We start from the raw sequence: 19,015 nt of genomic DNA on the forward strand, positions 1-19,015 counted from the left end.
TTAAGCAGTGCTTTAGATTCTACTTCTCAGGGAACCCTTCCTTCTCAAACCACTACCAAAATCCTTCAACTGTAAAAAAAAAGTTCATTTGATGATGAGAGATATTTAGACTCCCATCTGGCTACTTGTTTTTCAGTTCTATTACTAGGTCAAGAAAACTCAAGTCAAATTTGTCTTCAGGTAACTTACCTTCTCCTGGTAAATCATCTCTCCCAAGTATGAAGAGGTTATATCCACACTGCCTTTCTAAGACCTCTGGCAGTATCTTCAGAGCAAAAATATCTGATGAATACAAGCAGCTTTCTCTGTTCTTTGGATACAGAACATAAGCATCATAGATCTTCTCATCTAAAACTAAGGAGTGAACAATAGAACTTCCATAAAAATAAATTCTAAAGATACAAGAGCAAGCAAGCAAACATGTGAAATCTCTAAACTCTGGGGAGCTTTCCCTTACTTGAATAATTGTTTTATGCCCCAATCCTGTTATATTCGCTAAGCATGTGTGATTATACAAAGCCTGAAATATTTGTAGGATCAGGCCTTCAAGAATTCAGGATGCTGAATCTGAATAGTCAAAAGAGACCTGAAAAATTAAGTTGAAACTTTCTCTATGGAACACTAAATAAAAAAAGTCATCACTGAATTATCTGAAAAACAGTGGACCCAGTGGTACAACTGATACTTAAAATTCCATTTGTCATCAAACTCATAGGTGGTGTTGCAACCTGGAGTTTCAAACCGCAGCAACCACGTAGACACAACAACAAAAACAAAGTGTCAAATTTCAAGATCTGAATTGTTCTAGATATTTTGGATCAAACTTTTCAGAAAGATCTGATTTAAAAGACTTCCAAGAAAATCTAAGGGAATATCAATACCTCCACAAGATACATGACTAGAGAAACTCTCAGATGGTTGGAAATTACCCATACTTCAGCATACTCTCATAGACAACACCCCTATCAACATTGTTCTGAATACCAGGAAAGCAAAATTTCCAGAAAGTAAAATAATCAGAAGTGCCTTTAAACAGAAAGCAAAACAAAGTTATATTTTCCCTGTTTCATCTACAGAAAATAAAAAACACTTAACACTTCTAATGTATTACACTTTCTGTAACAACAGTAATTAAAAGTAATCTGAAAAACTTTGAATACTGTAAGAGCAGTATTCAAATCACCGGGGTGGGTCTTCAGGAAAAGCAATGATAGTTCTGTACTCCTGGAAAGTTGCTGACTTTTTCTCCTGTAGATGCTTTTGTCATCTGAACTAATTCTAAACATCCTAAAAACAGTATTATCCTTTCAAAAACCCCAAGGAAGACCAATCATGGTCCATGAGAGTAACTCACTGCTTTTCAAGTAAAGGTGGGAGCTCAAAACAACACTCAGCACTGTTACATAAACATACCTTTTTTCCCCAGGAAGGGATGGCAGGAGTCCCGATACCAAAGCACAATATCAATTTTGAAGATCTTGTAGATAAAGAGAGTAAAAAATACTAAAAATACCAAGGAAACTCCTCCTCCAATTAAGTACCCCTGAATGTTTCGAGCTGCAGCAGCATAGAATAAGAAAGAAAACAAATAAAGTACAACTATAAACTAGGACAAGGAAAATACAAGGATTGTTCAAAATTGTTTATCCATTAAAATATTTTTGTCTTAAAAGGAGTGAAAGAATAGGACAAACTGTTTAATATATGCTTTCTGACACTACTGTTATCTGATAAGCCTACTTTTATCTTTCAGAAAAATACCTCAGCAATATGACAAATGAGGTTACTCTTCAGCTGAAACACCAAAATAAAATATTGACATATAACCCAGCACAGCAGCAGAATGAGAATTCCTGTACAAAATTCTATCAGTGGGAAAGCAAGGAAGTCAAAGGTGGGGAGGTGATTTCCTGACCAGCTAATCTTCCCAGACCAACTAGCTTTCCATTGTCTCTGCTCCTTCAATGACCTGTCTGTGAACCTATTCATTTACTGTCCTTAAAACAAACACCCTCCACAAACTGCATGTTTTAGTCAATGTATTAAAGAACTTCTGTAGTTAAATCCTACCCTGATAATCTTTATGAAGAAATTATAATAATGTAACAAGTTAGAGCTCATATTCACTTTCAGTCCCAAAATACCGAATGAGAGAAGATAAAGCATATCAAAAGCACTATTTTCTTTCATTTTGCTAAGAATGTGACAAAAAAAATTCACAAAGAAAGGTACTGAGATGCACTGCCTATTTTGCATAAAAGTACATCACACAGCTTTAATTCTAAGTAGGGCATTGTAAAACTAACTGACAAGTCAATGATCATTTTATCAAGAAGAGATCTCTTACCTGGGTATTCCAATTTGATGTAGGCTGTAAATTGTTGAGAACCATATATGAAGTGGCAGAAGAACTTATGAGCATAGTCCTTTAATTTCACTTTTGAAATGTTAAATATTGTTCCAGATACAGCAAGTCCATGAGGCAATCCCTCTCTGTCATAAAAAAAGGTGAAAGGAAAACATCTGTACATAACTCAATATCTATGCTAAATATCAGACAGATTCATCTATCCACAAAGACATTAATTTTTTTTATCTCTATAAACCTAAGAAGCTAGTGAAATAGTAATAAACAGTAAATAAACTTCTGTAACTAACAATCTCATAAACTGAAAACATACTGAGCTTAGTTGTTTCAGGTTTTTTTGGGTTGGGTTTGTTGGGTTTTTCCCCCAAGTTGAACAGAGTGCACCATTAGCAGCTTTGCAGGTGACACAAAACTCAGAGGGATGTCTGATACAACAGCCAGTGAAACCTCGACAGGATGGACAAATTAAAAAATATACTCATGAAGTTCTAAGCAAAATGCAAATCCTGCATATGAGAAGGAATAACCAGACCCCAGACATCCTGGACTGCATTAGGAAATACACTGCTAGCAGGTTAAGGGAAATGGTCCTTCAGTGAGGTTCAGCACTGGTGAGATCACACCTGGAGTAGTGGGGCCAGTCTTGGGGGGCCTAGTACAAGAGATGGATGGATGGATTTGCTGGAGCAAGTCATGTGCAGTGATGTGACAGATAAGGAACTGAAGCATCCATCACACAAGAGAGCCGGGACTGCTCAGCCTGGAGAAGAGAAAGCTCAGGGGCAGGGGAGGGATCTCATCGAAGTGTGTTAATACCTGATGGGAGGAAGGAGTGGAGAAGAGGGAGCCAGGTTCCTTTCAGTAGTGCCCACTGACCTGGACAAGAGCCTATGAACACAAACTGAATGACTTTCCCATCTGAAATTCCGCCTGAACACTTTTTTACTTCAGGGTAGTCAAACATTGGAACCTAAATGTCCTGCAACAAGAGTTTCTGCCTTGTGTTCTTGAGGATTAGCAGCTGTGTCTGTACTTTAAAAAGGACCATTTTCACAAATAAAAATAAGTTGGGTGACTTTTTATTTTGGAACAATCTATCCTTCCCATATTAATGATAAAGGACAGACTTTAATGTACTGTTGAAAAAAAAAAAAAAACCACATAAGAAAAAATGCATAACTAAGCATTACAAAATAGTATTTCACAATAGTATTATAAAAATCTACATGTTTGCTTCATTCTATTTGTGTCAGACCTAGTATTTATAATGAAATGTTATTCATTTAAAACCAAGCAATAAGAACATACTTCTGTTTGATACAGACTTCAAATCAGCCTTTCAATGACTAGTGGCTACTTTATAACGAATTCACTGTACATTACTGCGGATTACTTCACCTACTACAAATTCAATGTATAAGGATACTTACTCATAAAAGTGTTCCCTGTAGGTTTTATCAAAGATATCAACATCCTCATCATTAACTTGCCAGAATGGAATCAAGCCATTTATGCCACTTGATACGTTACACTCCATAACTACATGAGAGCCTACAAAAAAACAAATGTAAACACAGAAACTGAAGGTCTTGTAATAGGAGCAGAATCAAGTGATGAGGGAACAGCTGGGAAAAGGAGGGCTATAAAAGAAACCTACTTACCTTATGAAAAGCAAAGTCCTTAAAACTCATCCATTTGTAATTCAAATTTGGATGTCTACAATCTGGGTATAAATTCCACCCTAAATGCAGGTGTCCAAATATTCACATCTACATACAGGCTAGGTGTCTAAGGTAGTAACAGAGTTCATCTCTGCTGAAGTCTACACACATTGAAGTAGATACCTTAACTGAATGACTGCCCAGACTCCACTGAAAGATCTCCAGGGCTCGAATCAGTTGCATGTACACCTATGGTGACATCTGAGATGCTCTCAAGCATGCAAGGTATCCATATGGATTTGTCAGACAGGACTTCAGATCTTCAAGAAAACCACACTGCTAGAGTAGCCAGACCACCCAAAACAGCACTCTTTGTGTAGGCAACTGAATTGAGCTCCTGTTGATACTGGCCTGAGTTAAGGACCTCGGATCATATGCACATACTCATGTGCAGACAACCTACATCTGGGAGATGAATCCCATTCTTAATGGCCATACATATCTTTACTCCAAATCAGGATCTTTTGGCCAGCACTGTCCACTGGGATGGTTTCTGGATATTACCACACTTGACTTCATCTGTCACTCAGCTCCTTTGCCACCAAGAGTCCAGCTCTTACAGAACATCTCAGTATTAAGCAAGCCAATTTGCAAAATGTATTTATTGCCAATGTACCTCAGCGAGCTCCATGTACAGGAAGGTAAGCAGCTTTCTTGGATTCCTTTCCTTCTGTATTTTACCCATGGAAGTAATGATTTGATAGGAGAAGGTGGGCTCTCTCAGCTGGCCTATGTAAAGATCTTAGTCTTTCATTTCCTAGCACTGCATCAGATCTAGATGCTTCCAGCAAGGGATCGTCTCTAACAAAAGTATGGAATAAACCTTTAGCTCACACAAGCAGTTACTTGAACAAGAGTTTGCACAGAAATCAGAGACACTCCCTGATCGCTTCCCTCATATTCTTCTACCTCAACAATTAATATGTTGTTTAGTGCATTGCACAATTATTCAAAAAAAAAAAAAACCCTCAAGCATTCCATGCCCACACATTCATGAATGTGCTGTTAAATTTCAACACCACCTTCTGCCACTTCTCATTCAAAAATCATATAGCTATTTCCATACACATGTTCATGCAGCTGCTTAAAGATTCTGCCCCACAGCCAGACATGCAGTAGGAGGTTTTATTTTTTCCCCCAGTACCCCACTGAAGGTACTGGACAGAGAATATTGAATATTTGAATGGCAATGTGATTTTAAAACAAACAAAACCAAATCTCATCAAATTCCTTTAGGAAGTGTCCCCCATGTGTCCCTGTAATAGGGAATCACTTGTAGATCTCAGTAGTCACAATAAACCCACTTTGTGGCTGGAGTCTCCTTTTAGTCTCACCTGTGGCTATTACCCTCATGTCTGTAAGGCAGTCAAGGTTTGCTCATCTTAGTTGGTCCAAAGCACCTAACAATACACCAGCACAACTTTGAATTAATGCTGTGCCCAAGCCATAGCAAATATGGACCAAATTCTACAATAAGGTGTCTAAATAAGTTGTCCTATAACACAGTCTTAATGACTTAGGCTGAGAGTCACAGCCACCCCCTGGACTAATAAATTGCCCAGAAAATGCTATCAAGGATTGAACAAAATCCTAACACTGCCTTCAGTAAATTTAAGAGCCTGCAAATCAGACTCCTCCTGAGTAGAGGGTGCATCAGTAAGAACTTTTCTGAATTAAATAACTACCAGTCAAAACTGGGGATGAGACTTTCATGGGCAGGAGATATAGTACGGAGAAGTCTGACTGTAACATTACTTCATTTCTTCCATAGTTACAGTTACAAAGAAAAAGTCAAGTTTTCACACAAAAATTAGGGTTATGGGGAGGTAAAATAATTACTATGGAAAGTCTCCCTGTTTTTTCCAAAATCTGGTGAACAAATTTCCTTATTAGTGAAAGAACCAAAAGTTTTTCAGGCATGTATTTCTTGTAATGAAGACAGAGAAGATGTAATTACCAGAAAAGAAGGGGCAGCTGAGTGATTCTAGATTATTTCAACAGAATTAAATAACCATCTGAAGACCACAGGACTGTAAGCTTTTAAAATAATACTATCAGATTGTGAATATTCTCACTGTTTAAAACAAAGCCTTCTGAACATAATTTCTATTAAAGCACATTCACAATTCTGGTCAAAATCTACCCATCCTCACCAGAGCCTGGCAACTTCAGAGTAAGTTATCTTTCACAAACTATTGAGGCCAAAAAGAAAAGAAAAGAAAAGAACAAAATAAATTTTAAAAAAACCAAAAAAAACAAAAAACACTAAAACCCCAAAAATACCCCTAAACACACACACACAAAACCCACTGGTGTTTCAGTACTATCCAATTTAATACCATATCTACTGAAAGTTAGAATTTGGCACAGACAAAAATGTTTCATATTATACAAAAAACCCATGAAGCATTAATAGGAGAAAACATCACCTACTGCACACAATTTACAAAGTCAAAGTCAGAAAAACCAGCAGCAACAATAGATGTGTTATGTGAAATTCCATGAGGGTGATGCACATAAAAATAATCCACAATGCTCTGGCCTGACCTCCCATGTGGTGTCAATGGGACAAATGAAACCTTTGCTCAGAGCTTTTCTAATGATCTAATTCCTCAAAAGATTACAAAACAGTTTCCTGTACTAAGAAACTCTACTAAACAGCCAGTCACGCTTCTCCAAAATCAGTCAATGGCCTTTTAAATCAAATGTTTTGTTTGAAACCACCCCCTTTGGTACAAAATTATTTTTAAAAATACAGTCTAAACAGCTCCAATCTCATTATTCTGGACTTTGTCAGTAGAACACAACTGTCTGATATGTGGTGCACTTTAAACACACGTAACTTTGCTTGGGAAAAGACTGGAATAAAATGTACTTCGCCCAGAGAATTACAGAACAATTGAGGCTGAAAGAGAAGTCTTCAGTCCAATTTCCTGCTCAAAGTATGGCCTGATTCTGAAGTCAGATCAGGCTGCTCAGAGACTTACTCAGTCAGATTCTAAAACCTCTAAAGACAGACATCACAACTTTTCTGGGCAGCCTGCTGCACTGCCCAGATGTCCTCTCTGTTGAAGAAGTTATTCTTTATATCCAGAATCTCTTATTTAAGAAATTTCCAAGATAAACAGTACCTAGGATATGTATCAACTAGCAGCTCACTGTTTCACAAAACATCAGTATCCAAAATCTGTATTGCCCTAAAACAAGGAATAAAATCCAGGTTGTGGCGAGGGAAGGGAGACAGGAAACACAGAGGAAGAGAAAGGGCTACTGAACAGGTCAACTGCTAACTATGCTAACATGCTACATGTACATAAACCATATTTCCACAGATACTGAGGATACATCAGGACACAAACACAGAGAAATGGTAAAAAAGGACAGATGGAAATAACAGAAAATAAATAAATGCATCCTGTACAACACTGCTGGTCAAGAGACTCCAATCTTAGGCACAGTTACTTCCCCCCACAAATTATTTGTGGGAATCACATTCTATTATCTATCCTCTGTCTTCCAGATATTCTCCATTCACATACTTATTTTCCAGTCTTGCTGAAGTCTGTGGAACTGTTCACACATCTTTTCAAAAAGGCCAGGAGCTTATTTTTTTCATTAAAGTTAATGATCTCTTAAATAGTCACTACTTACCAAGTTCTACTTCAATTGTATTGTTCCTTGGATAAATAAACTCTGGTTGCATCTGCAGTGGTTTTTCTAACCAAAGAAAAATAAAACGTTCAGGCACGAAAAGATCCACAACTTAGTTCAAGTGACAATACTTTTGGTTTTACATTGGGTTTGGATTTATTGTTTGGTATTATTGTAGAGCCATACTTACTACAAGTTTCAAATTTACAACAGAAATGTCTCATAAGATATTTTCTCTACTCTCTCCAAGTTATTCTATTTTAGCTTCCAAGTTAACAAAAAAAACCCCACATTTAAAATGCTTTTAAAAAATCTCAAATTTACTGGCAGCAGACATGAAAGCAGCACAAAACCAACAACCAAGACAAAACCAAAAAACTCAGTTAACTTTTCCAGAGACTGATAAGGAAGAAAAAAAGGGTTGTATCAATGACCACCTAGACAAAATGAATATTTCTTTAACTAAAAGTTTAAACAAGCATGTACTTAAACTGGGCTAGAATTGTGTCATTCTGCACAATGTATAGATTGGTTGCCAACAACCCACTGTTCTTACATCACCTATATAAAGTCAGAATTTTGGTTTAACCTAAAAAGATGGACCTGCTGTCTCCAGACAACTATTCTGACAGGACTATCATCATTTTACTAGTCAGGTCACCAGCAACATGGCCCACAAAGACATAATCACAATAGTCAGTGCAATAAATTACACTACTGCCAGAGTGAGACAGCAGAAAAGCACAACCAAGTGCCAACACTAAGCCAATCCATTCCAGAGGAAGATTTGTTAACTTTTTTTGTCATTTATACAGCTTATCACATCGCCTTTCCCATCAACAGAGAAGCAAGTTTACCAACAGGGCTTCAAGCAGATAATTTGCTGTGATAGTCTCAGAAAAAAATCTTCTATTTTTAAGTTTATTTACTTTAGGTGCACTATTTGTTTTGGCAAAAGCAATACCTCCACCCCAGGAACCACTGTTTTCTTCTCATTCTCATTCCTAACCCTGCATTACTCATTTCCCCATGACAATTCTTCCTCAAAAGCAATGCTCAAGGGTTGCAACATGCCACATTGCCTTTCAGTTTTATGTTCAGGAATAAATTAAAGAAGACTTACAACTCTAATTTCACAGAGCTGAAAAGTAACATGCCAAATATCTTATGCCTGCATACATATGTTTACAGCAGAGCCAAGAAGAGAATAACCTCAGGCACTCACCTTTAACCTCTAGACTTATGGTTCTTGAAACATTAAATTGTTTCCCCATATATGTGTACACCATACGGCACGTGTAGTTTCCTCTGTCTTGCACAGTTACATTACGAATCAAGACAGCATTTTCACCCTCTGCCAAAAGAAGCCGCTTGTCTTCAAGAAATCCAGGTTTACACTCCTAAACACACCAAAGGTACCAGTGACTTAAAGGGAACTAAAAAAATCTGACAAATCTGTTACTGTACCCTACTGATGATTAGAATATTTGACAAACACTGACTTCCTTGAAAGCCATGATGTGGATTCTTTTCTAAGCATTACTACAGTCTAACAAAGTCTGATAACATCTTGCTCCATTTGCACTTTTAAAAAAAATAACTGCAGCCAACCCTTGAAGTTTTCAAACACTGTGCTTTAGTTCACAGCCTACATTAACAGCTTGACAGTTTTCTATCTCAGGTGTAGTAGAAGTTATTACACGTGCAGCAGAGTTTATGAGAACACATGCCTCTACCCCTACTCCTCTGTGATGAAAGAGCTGCTGCAGCAGTGCCTCGTGCTGTTTGGGTGTATCCCCATTTCTGTGGTAATGCAAATTCTGAGAAAAAACTTCCTTCTCTTCCTTGACCTAAAAGCAGTGGAGAATCTCTTCACCTCAAAAGATATATAGGTGCTGCACCAAGGCTATTTAACGTGTATAGGCCCATGTAGCTGCTTTAATACCAGCATCAGAATTAGGAGTTGAACTGTTTAGATTTTTACCTTAAAACAGATAAAATACATGTTTTCAAGCTTGCACAGGCTACAGAGCATTTTCACAGAACCAAAGTAAGAAGCATAAGAATACCACAGCATAGTTAACAATGCCTAATTTTCTGAGAAACTGAAATAATTATGCAAAGCCTTCTATTTGCAGAAACATACAAGTTTTAAAACTTATTATCTACATAAAATAATCAAAGGATAAATCAGAATTTCACAAATCTTATTCACACTCATGCTGTACTCAAACTGTAGAGAAAACACACCTTCCCTTCCAAAAGCTGATTTCACAGTTACTTCATACGACATTTTAAATAATACATTTTTTATCTTGAATATATGAAATACGTATGCTCAATACCTTATACCAATGTACTTCAGGCTGATTATTGTCTTCATTTTTAAATTGTTCTAGATCAGGACATATAATCTTTCCAGTATTCGTGCTCATCACTTTTTGTTCAAACTTCATTCTTCCATTAAAACACAATCCATTATCGTTTTTAAAAACCGTTAAGTTTATAGTTTTTTTGTTAGAGTGGTTAAGGCTTCTGTAATTAGAAGAGCAGACAAGTCAGGTAATTAACAGTGCATTATTTCCAGCAAGTCAGGGAGAGAGACTTCAGCATCTCCACCACCCTTGCCTCCACAACACCCCTGCTGCATTCCCTTAGTTTGTAAACAACATCCTCAACCCCTCAGCCCCTGTTCCAGGTGAAGGGACAGGAATAAGCTCTGAGTTTGTGTTGTGAGCAGAAATGGAATTTGCTCTGGACACATGAGAGGGGACATCAGAACTTCTCAGAGCTGCACTTAAGTGTCTGATGCACAAAATGTTGCTTACAGTTAATACAACTGAACTTTAGCAAGTTTTTTGTTCTGCTGATATGAGGATGTGAGGTGCCCAAAGGAGTACATCTCATACCTAAAGTAACTAAAACCATAGCAGGAAAGGCTAAATTAAAATTACGCAGCTGGGTAGCTTTGAAAGGATTACATGTCTTCTGACTTCCAATTTTGGCTTCCTGGTAAACTCCAGTGAAGGAATGTGCCCTGCGACATTGGAAGTTTTCACTGATCATTCACAACCCAAACCTCTCCAGCACAACTCTATGCACACCAGTACACACAACTACACATTAGTAAATCAAATTTAGGGCCACCTGAAAAGTCTCATTCTATTGCGAGTGTGTTGTGGCAACACCACGAGGAAAGGAACACTTTATGTGTGTCTTCCCAAACTTAATTTCCTGTTCAGCACACAGTGAATTTCAACCATTGTAAAAAAGATTTGACGTCCTAAGTAGTGAAGTCCAGTGCTTGGCTAGATTGATCTAGCCAGAGCTTTAAAGTACTAAAAAAGGTACATATCAATACTTATCAAGGAATCTATTCCTTTTTAGTTTTCTGTGCACTCAGATCATTTGAGTAGTAGTAGAAAAACATTATTTTCAGTCTCTAAAGCTGTCTAGCACACTGCTTTGCTCTTTTGATGTATTCTCATTTTGACCAGTAATGGCAATATTTTAAAGTAAATCATAAAAACTGTTTTCAGCCTTTTAACCTGTGGATTTCTAGTGAGACCTCCAAAAAGTTGCTAAGCTCTCCAGGAAGTTTGTGTGGTGATAAAATGCACTGTTTGATCCTCTTAGAACTTTCTTACATTTAACCTTGTCCTACAAAGAAACCAGTGCTCTTCTGATCTGTCAGTATCAAACAGCAATTTGAACACAGGAAAACGCAAAGAGGTTAAGGCATTTTCCTGTGACCTTACACTTCATCCAAAACAAGCAAAGCAACTAACCACCCCCACAGATCATTTTTAGTAATGTCATACTTTAAGATAAAGAGAGTCTTCTGTATGAACCACTTTTGTAGTACTAAATGCATGGAATAGCAGAGAAACACAGGCATCATGCAGAAACAAAAGGCATGGTGAAAACAGTGCTTTCAACTGATCTAAGCGTTTTACCTAAAACAAGAAGTTTTGTACACTCAAGTTTCACAAATTAATTATCACACTTGCAAGCACTAGCAATCAACTTGTTTCCTTCTTTACCTTACATTGCATTCATAAAGTCCAGAATCTTCCAGCACAGCAGGAATAAACCAAAGCAAGCCCTCTCGCTGGTGGATCCTGGCATCTCTCTCTGTGGTCACTGCTGCAGCACTACCATTTTTATACCATGTCAAATTGTATTCAGAGTGAAGTGCTGGCAATGTAATTATTGGGCAAGTGATAGCTATAGGCTCTCCAACAAGCACAAAGTAATCACAAATAACACACCCTTCTGTTAAAAAAAAAAAAAAAGAAAAAATGAAAAATTATCAATGTTTTTAATTTCTATACTTTTATGTTTAAGAAGTATTAATACCCATTCCAAGTTATACAGAATTAGAAAACCTTTCTGTAACAACTTAATATTAAAACATCACAAGGCTATTATTTTATTTGTTACCACCTTCTGGTTGTGAACATGATCACATATTTTACAAGCTTAAGGCCCAACTTCCCTCTGTTAGGGTAACAAGCAAGAAGCACATGCAAGCCAAACAGCCTCATTGCGAACCAGGGTAAAAGAAGATCCGTGGGATTCATAAGGCAACTCCAAGCTTCCCAACTCACCTGTCATGTTCTTGTTATTTAACCACACTAGTATTTTTTCACAATTGCCAGATTCTTAAAGTAAATACTATCTATGTAAAGCACAGTGCAAACAGCAGCAGCTCCTGACAATATTCTGCTACTAGGACTGTGGAGCCAAAAACAAATCAGGGAAAAAAAACTTGGAAAGAAAAAGTATTTAGATTAAGAAGTCTTGACTATAATGCATTATTTCCTTCCTACATCTGTGCCTTTAACCAAAAGGCCCATTATTCAGAATATCACAGAAAAGGCCAATGTAAACATAGTTTTTATAACAATGCCTGTGTAACAAGTTGACAGGACAAAATCATGCAGCCTTGGAAGCATTTCTTTCAACACCAGCCAAAAAAAAAAATCAGAGAAAAAAGGACAGAGACTGCAAAAAGCTATCAAGAGCCCAAATATGCAAACAAAAACTTACTGGAGAATACTACTGTAGCACAAACAGAGCTGACCATTTGGCTATAAAGCAGACTGTAAAACTTTCATGCTTCTGCATGCATTTGTCCAGAGAATCTGTGGATGTCCCATCCCTGGAAATGTTCCAGGCCAGGCTGAATGAGACTTTGAGCAACCTGGTCTATTGAGAGGTGTCCTTGCACATGGCAGGGGGGCTGGATCAGTGACTGATTATCTTTAAGGACCCTTCCATTCCAAAGCATTCTGTGATTTTATGTCCAACACTGAATTTTTATTTGAAACTGCAAAACATCTGGTTTAACTGATTTTACAAATCTTGCCGAATGGCTGTACAAATACAAAGTTAACATATTCAATTTCAAAATAAATAAAATCTTCACTAATCTTTCTAATATCACTGCCTTCCCATTTAAAGAATTCCAAGTAAGTCTCCATATAGGTTCAATCTAATTCAAGACACATTAGTATTTGACTGCTTATGGCAAGAGTAGCAAGACAAGCATAATTAACTTATGTAGTTCTAAACTTTACTGAAATACTACACCTATAATTAAAAATATTACTAATTTAATTGTAAAAAAACCTCAGTCTTACTGCTTTCAGGATTAGACATACAGAATGTCTCATGAAGAGGGAACTCTATAGGTAACCTTAAGTCAGAAAAGCCAATCACTTTGGGATTTTTTCATAACAAACATGGAGAGGCTAATCAAAGCCTCAGAGCCCTAAATTTATGTGCCTAGATTAAAAAAAAAAACTCCATTTGTCCATGACATCCCCAGTAAAATTTGAACCCAGCAGAGGCATTCAGCTATTGTCAATATGCTAAAAGCAAAAGCAAACCCCAAACTCACTACTTGTTCTCAGTAACTCCTACTAAATACACACAACTCATCTCATGCAGATTTTCTTTTGTAAATAGTAATTTCAACAAAGTATGTAACCTACCAGCACTGAAGAGAGGTATCAGTACAATGAGATGACCAATGTACAAAAATACAGATGTCATATTTTGCTGCAAACTAGAAGTTTTTTCCATTGGTGTGGTAAGACTATTCAAGCTGCATTGCCCTCTGCACCCTGCATTACTCCTTAAGAAAAAAAAATAATCAGAAGAAGCATTAGTCATCTTGGGGAGGGAAAACATGGATTTGGTAATTTAGTCCCAGTCATTGAAGATTTCAACTACAGCAGCTCTTGGCCTTCATAAACAGCTGTTCAGTTTTCAGCTTTGTACTAGAACTTTTCCTGGAACTAGAACTATCCCAAAGGAATAACTCTTGCATAAGTGTAATATTCTTTTACCAGCATAGTTAAACAAACAAAAAAAATACCCCAAAACCCTCAAGCAAAGACAAATTATGCTAGCATAGCGATTTAAGCCATACTGCCTAATTTAAAAACCAAGCTTGATTAAGCTACTCTTCTTTCCACATGCTTACAAGAGTCACAATCACTCAAGGTTTCCGTCTTTGAACTGTTCTTATACAGCTGAGGCAGCTTTTAAGAGCAATAACTTGCATTTCTTTGCAGAAGGACAAGCATACTGTAACTCCATTATCATCTGCCACTTAAAATTGGCATCTAAAGTGAAATGTCTGTGGAAACCACAGACATTTTTTTGCATCTGACACTTGCTGCAGTCAGATGCAAAAAAAAAGTGTCCAAGAACTGCGGTTTCAATTCACACCTCAGGTCTTTTTTTCAGTTTTCTCCAACAAAGACATGACTGAATGCACACCCACTGCCCTCATAGCCCACAAGTGGCTTCTATGAAACTCTAAACCTTAACCAAGTCCTGCTTCCCTTTCAGATGCACCAACATTTCTTTGGTGAGGTGTCATCAGAGATCTCCCCAAGCTTTCTACTGTCAAACAGGGGGCAAACAAATCCTTCCCCTTCTGGCAGTCATTGTAGGCTAAGATCTGCACATTCAGGGGCCTTGCCTTTCCCCAGCTTTTGATTGTTTTGCATGCTGCTGCCTCTCACTCTAAAGCAAGCTGGTTTCACATGTAGCAGTCCATTGCAAAACATTTATTGCATAGGTCCTAGTTAATATTTGCCTTCTACCCAGCTACAAATGGCAGGAAGCAGATAAGTTATTCCATCAAAAAGTAAGCCGTTACTTACTTTTATATCCAATGTAATTCACTTCGGTTGCAAATAAGCCACAGCAGTTTCTTCTTTTGAAGCATTTCATATGCAGAAGTGCTGGGGTATTAGTGAGGGTCACACAGTGCAGTGCTCAATAATTTAACATAACAGCCTCCAGGTAAATAGCTCTTTTGGACAGTTTATCTGGCAAAACCCTCATACCACAGTCCTTATTTAGTTCCCTTGTATGTGCTTTTCCTGTAACTTGCCAACGAGCAGGTCATCATTTTTCGAGTTTCAGTTTACCTGCAAAAAGCAGCGAAAGGGAAAAAACATTTTACAAAACATATCATTTGGACAGCAGCATACACATACAAAGCTAAATTTTCTACAGACATCCTAAATGTAAAAGCAAGAGCATGCCCCTGTACATTAGAGTGATGACTTAAAAGATGTGATGACAAAAAAAAAAAAAAAGTGATGACAAAACTTGCAGTAGAGACTGACCAAGAATTCTAGCAAGTATCTTCTGGAAAAGAAGTTTCTGTCAAAAACAACACCGTGTTACAAACATGTCAAGCAACTGTATAAGACAGGTTCAACGACTAAAAGGAAACAAATACTTAAATTTAGGGCAAAGATAATAATTAGCATTATAATAAGGGTATTCTGACTTTGACACAATGACCACAAACTTTAGTCCTTGTGTCTCCTTTCCAGACAATCTTGCATACTGCAAAACTACAGAAAAGTTGTATCTTTAAGACAAACCCATTATCCAGGATATTCTGGTGAAGATACATCAAAATGCCATTAAAGAGTATTAACAAAGCCTGCGATAGTTAGGTCTTTGCAAGCTAAATTCCAGTTCAACTTTGAGACAGTATTAACTGTTCTAAATCTGAACTTGAAGGAAGTGTACTTCAAGTTCAGGTAACTGCCCCAGCTTTTACCAAAGAAAAACAGGAAGGAAACAAAACCAGAATCTGTAGCTGTACATGACTGGCCATCACTGGTTGACTCTAACAGTGAAGTGCTACCTATTCATTCTATTCCACATCAAACTGGAGACAATGAGTTTATCCAAAACCCAGAGAAAAGGACAACCTCATCAATATTCAAATAAATTGAAAACAGTACCTTCTTTCAGTATGAAGTTGAAGGAGTTAATTTCACAGTCCATACTTTGAATACTTTTCTATGTCATCTTAACTCCTGATACCTATCAATATGAAATAATAAGAATTTTAATGTGACACATTTTTTATTTAAATCCAAATTCAGTTCTTAAGTTTCCAGTATAATTCTTAATATAGTGTTAGGAAGCATTTAAAAGAACCTGAATAGCTCATACAGACAAAACTATATTTATCAAAAACAGTGATGTAAAGTATTAAAAAAATAATGTCTTAATATCAGGAGGAGAGAGGAAACCAATAATACCAAAAAATAAGTAACAGGTGTCTCATTTCTCATAAAATATGTGAATTAAAACATCTGAATTAAGGATTCTGCATTCTAAAATACTTTTGTGCAACTTTTGTGCAAGACCTTTTAGCCTGTTTTTTAAGGATCTAAACACATACAAATGTCAAATAAGTGCATCTCTGAAGAAGAAAAACAAAACACATCCCGCAGCTTGCTCGAGTCCCTAAAGAAAACACCAAAAACCTAAGAGCTGCTGCTGGAAGCACACCAGAGCCTTGATTCAGCTCGGTAACTTTGGATGGATCTCTCCTAGGAAGCTGTGGCTCCCCAGGCTGCTGCCAAGCACCATCAAGGCTGAGACCAGCACAGGTCCGGGACTGTCAGAGCAGCAGCTCAGTCCTGGGTTGGACACACGCATCTCTTTCACCCAAAATCTTTCTCTTGTCACACAAGCAGTTAATAAAGAGCCCCCGTCTGATCATCGTTATGCAATAAATAAATACAGAAATAGTTTTTGTAGTGTTTTACCAGGTCAAGAAGATTTACGGCAAGCATTATCCCGCTTCCTGTTACAAGTACTTTAAAAAATGTGGCAGCGTTAGCACTCCTACAGCCTTCATTTGTCCATCGTACTTCCTACCTGAGCTTGTACAATGTGACACACAACGAGGAAGCAGACACAAAAGCAAATAAAAATTACTTCCACGGAAGCTATTTGGGGCCAGAAAAGCACAGAAACCAGCAGTCACAAAGACTGGGAGACTGTGCCAACACACCCCGCAGAAACACACGCGGCCTCAGAACAGCTGAAAGCAGCAAACCCAGGGGTCGGTGTTGGTTTTCTGGAAGCCGCCAGCACTGCACCTCACCTGGCCAAGGCACCCCGATCGCCCCGGGGGAACCCCAGCCCAGGAAGGCAAACGGGCCCCGGCGCGGAGGAGACCAGACCAGCGGGAAGGAAAAGCCCAGCCGAGCCCAGCCTGCACCCCTCAGCCCACCCAGCCTCCCTCCCCTCTCCTCCCCGCCGCGCAGGCGGTGCTGGAAGCCGAGCCGAGCCCAGCCCAGCACAGCCGAGCCCAGCCCGGCCCGGCCCGGCCCAGGGACTGAACGAAGCACTGTCCCCACAGCGCCCACCGCCCTTCCTCACCTCCCTGCGCTCTCCGCCGGCTGCCCCTGCCCGCTCCACTAGCGGGGCGGGCGGGCAGCGCTCCCCACCTCGCCCGGGAGCCACAGCCACCGCCCCCGGGCCGGCCCTGGACCGCCCTGGACCGCCCCCGGACAGGGTCGGGACCTCCCCCGGACGGGGCCGGGACCGCCCCCGGACCGGCCCGGCCAGGCTCGGCGGAAAGGGCCAAGCACGGTGACCGGCAGCTGGGAGCCGGGCAGCCCCGCCGAGCCCTGCCGAGTCCCGAGGGCATGCAGGACCTGGCACAGGGAGAGTTTTTCCTCACGGTGGCCTCCTGGACGGCCTCCTGCGAGGCATCTCCCCGCAGCTTGGCTAAGCCCGTGTTCTCGGGCATCAGCCCGCTCCCTTTGGCCGTCGCTCCTGGGTTTAGCTCCCCTTCAAGCTGTGATCCCCTGGGCTGACTGATGCCCATTCGGCAGCCTGGTGGAAGCGGAGACATTTCATGCATTGAAAGAAACAGATTGTACCCGTGCACCCCATTGCACCCAGGGCATGCCAGGCTTCATCATGCCTGCTCTGGAAAACTGTCACACAAGAGAAACCAGGCCCTGGCAATCCATCACCCCACTCATGAAGTGAGTCCAGGCAGTGTCACCTCTGTCTGCTATCCACCTGAACAGGCAATGTGAGTGTCTGCTGCCACCTGAGTTGCTCACCCTCTCTTTTTAGAGCAGAGCTCTATTTGCTCTTCACCATATAACCTGAACTTGGAAACAGATATCTTTAAGATTCCTTCCAAGCCAAACTATTCTTTGATTCTATGATTCTAAGTGTTTACCTTTTTTTCTGGTTTGATCAGCTATCCCTTCCACTGTGCCAGAATATCACTTTTTTGGTTCAAACAATAGTTTCCTCCTTCAGGTTTGTGTAGAAACTCCATACAGTTCTCCCTGTTTAGTCTGCTGGTAAAGCTAAACTTCTTCAAACAGAAGTTGAATTTTCCAGGGTGAAGTTGCCCTGGAACTGTTTCCTTGTCCATAGTTTCCAGAACCTTTTTCCCCTGTGCTTGCCTTCATCTCCTTCATTTTGGTTCCCATAAGCTTACTTTTATTCGCTCCTCAAAGTGATGACAAAAGTCCTACCTGACAAAGTCCTACATTACTGTAGGGTATTCTGTCATTGTTTATCCCCATATCTGCTTTTGTTCAAGATCTACATTCATTAACTTTTTTTACATTCTAGAGGAGGTAAACATACATTTTAATAGGAATAATAAAAATATAATGTAACAAGAAGCTTCAAGTCAAGGTTTGAACAATTTCCCAATGAGTGTGAAAGGACTATCAAGTTGATTATGAGTTTGAAAAAATGTGGGAAGGCATGTTTTAACTTCTTAAATGGTAGATAAGAGCTGTGATCCAAACTCACAGAACCATTGCCCTTTTCCAAGTGGGAAGCTTGGACTTTTTTGTAGTAGAAGGGTTAGTTTTCTTCTGTCTTGGTTTCAACACTAATTTGAGGAAATTAAGGGTTCTCATACTGCTTCTTCCATGTTTTCAGTATCAGGATGAAGGGC

General features: G+C 39.1%; 1 protein-coding gene across 9 annotated transcripts in view; it reads right to left on the bottom strand.

Annotated features, from left to right (window-relative positions):
- IL1R1 (interleukin 1 receptor type 1) overlaps positions 1-17,564 on the bottom strand; it is a 22,414-nt gene extending 4,850 nt beyond the window's left edge. For 4 of the 9 annotated variants that reach the window (XM_064408048.1, XM_064408049.1, XM_064408046.1 and 1 more), the window contains exons 1-12: positions 17,461-17,564; positions 16,026-16,107; positions 14,922-15,191; positions 13,740-13,882; positions 11,784-12,015; positions 10,086-10,275; positions 8,966-9,140; positions 7,741-7,806; positions 3,799-3,919; positions 2,348-2,493; positions 1,414-1,557; positions 190-354 (exon numbers count right to left, since the gene is read on the bottom strand). In XM_064408048.1, the coding sequence (XP_064264118.1) occupies positions 190-354; positions 1,414-1,557; positions 2,348-2,493; positions 3,799-3,919; positions 7,741-7,806; positions 8,966-9,140; positions 10,086-10,275; positions 11,784-12,015; positions 13,740-13,830 (1,330 nt within the window). In that variant the 5' untranslated portion in view covers positions 13,831-13,882; positions 14,922-15,191; positions 16,026-16,107; positions 17,461-17,564. Of the gene's footprint in view, positions 1-189; positions 355-1,413; positions 1,558-2,347; positions 2,494-3,798; positions 3,920-7,740; positions 7,807-8,965; positions 9,141-9,242; positions 9,453-10,085; positions 10,276-11,783; positions 12,016-12,792; positions 13,119-13,739; positions 13,883-14,921; positions 15,192-16,025; positions 16,108-16,841; positions 17,090-17,182; positions 17,262-17,460 lie in introns of those variants that run through there. The other 5 variants (XM_064408051.1, XM_064408050.1, XM_064408052.1 and 2 more) reach the window with 5 other exon arrangements.
- Between the last annotated feature and the right edge of the window lie 1,451 nt (positions 17,565-19,015).

Source organism: Passer domesticus, chromosome 2 (assembly GCF_036417665.1).
Source record: "Passer domesticus isolate bPasDom1 chromosome 2, bPasDom1.hap1, whole genome shotgun sequence".
Classification (NCBI taxonomy): domain Eukaryota; kingdom Metazoa; phylum Chordata; class Aves; order Passeriformes; family Passeridae; genus Passer; species Passer domesticus.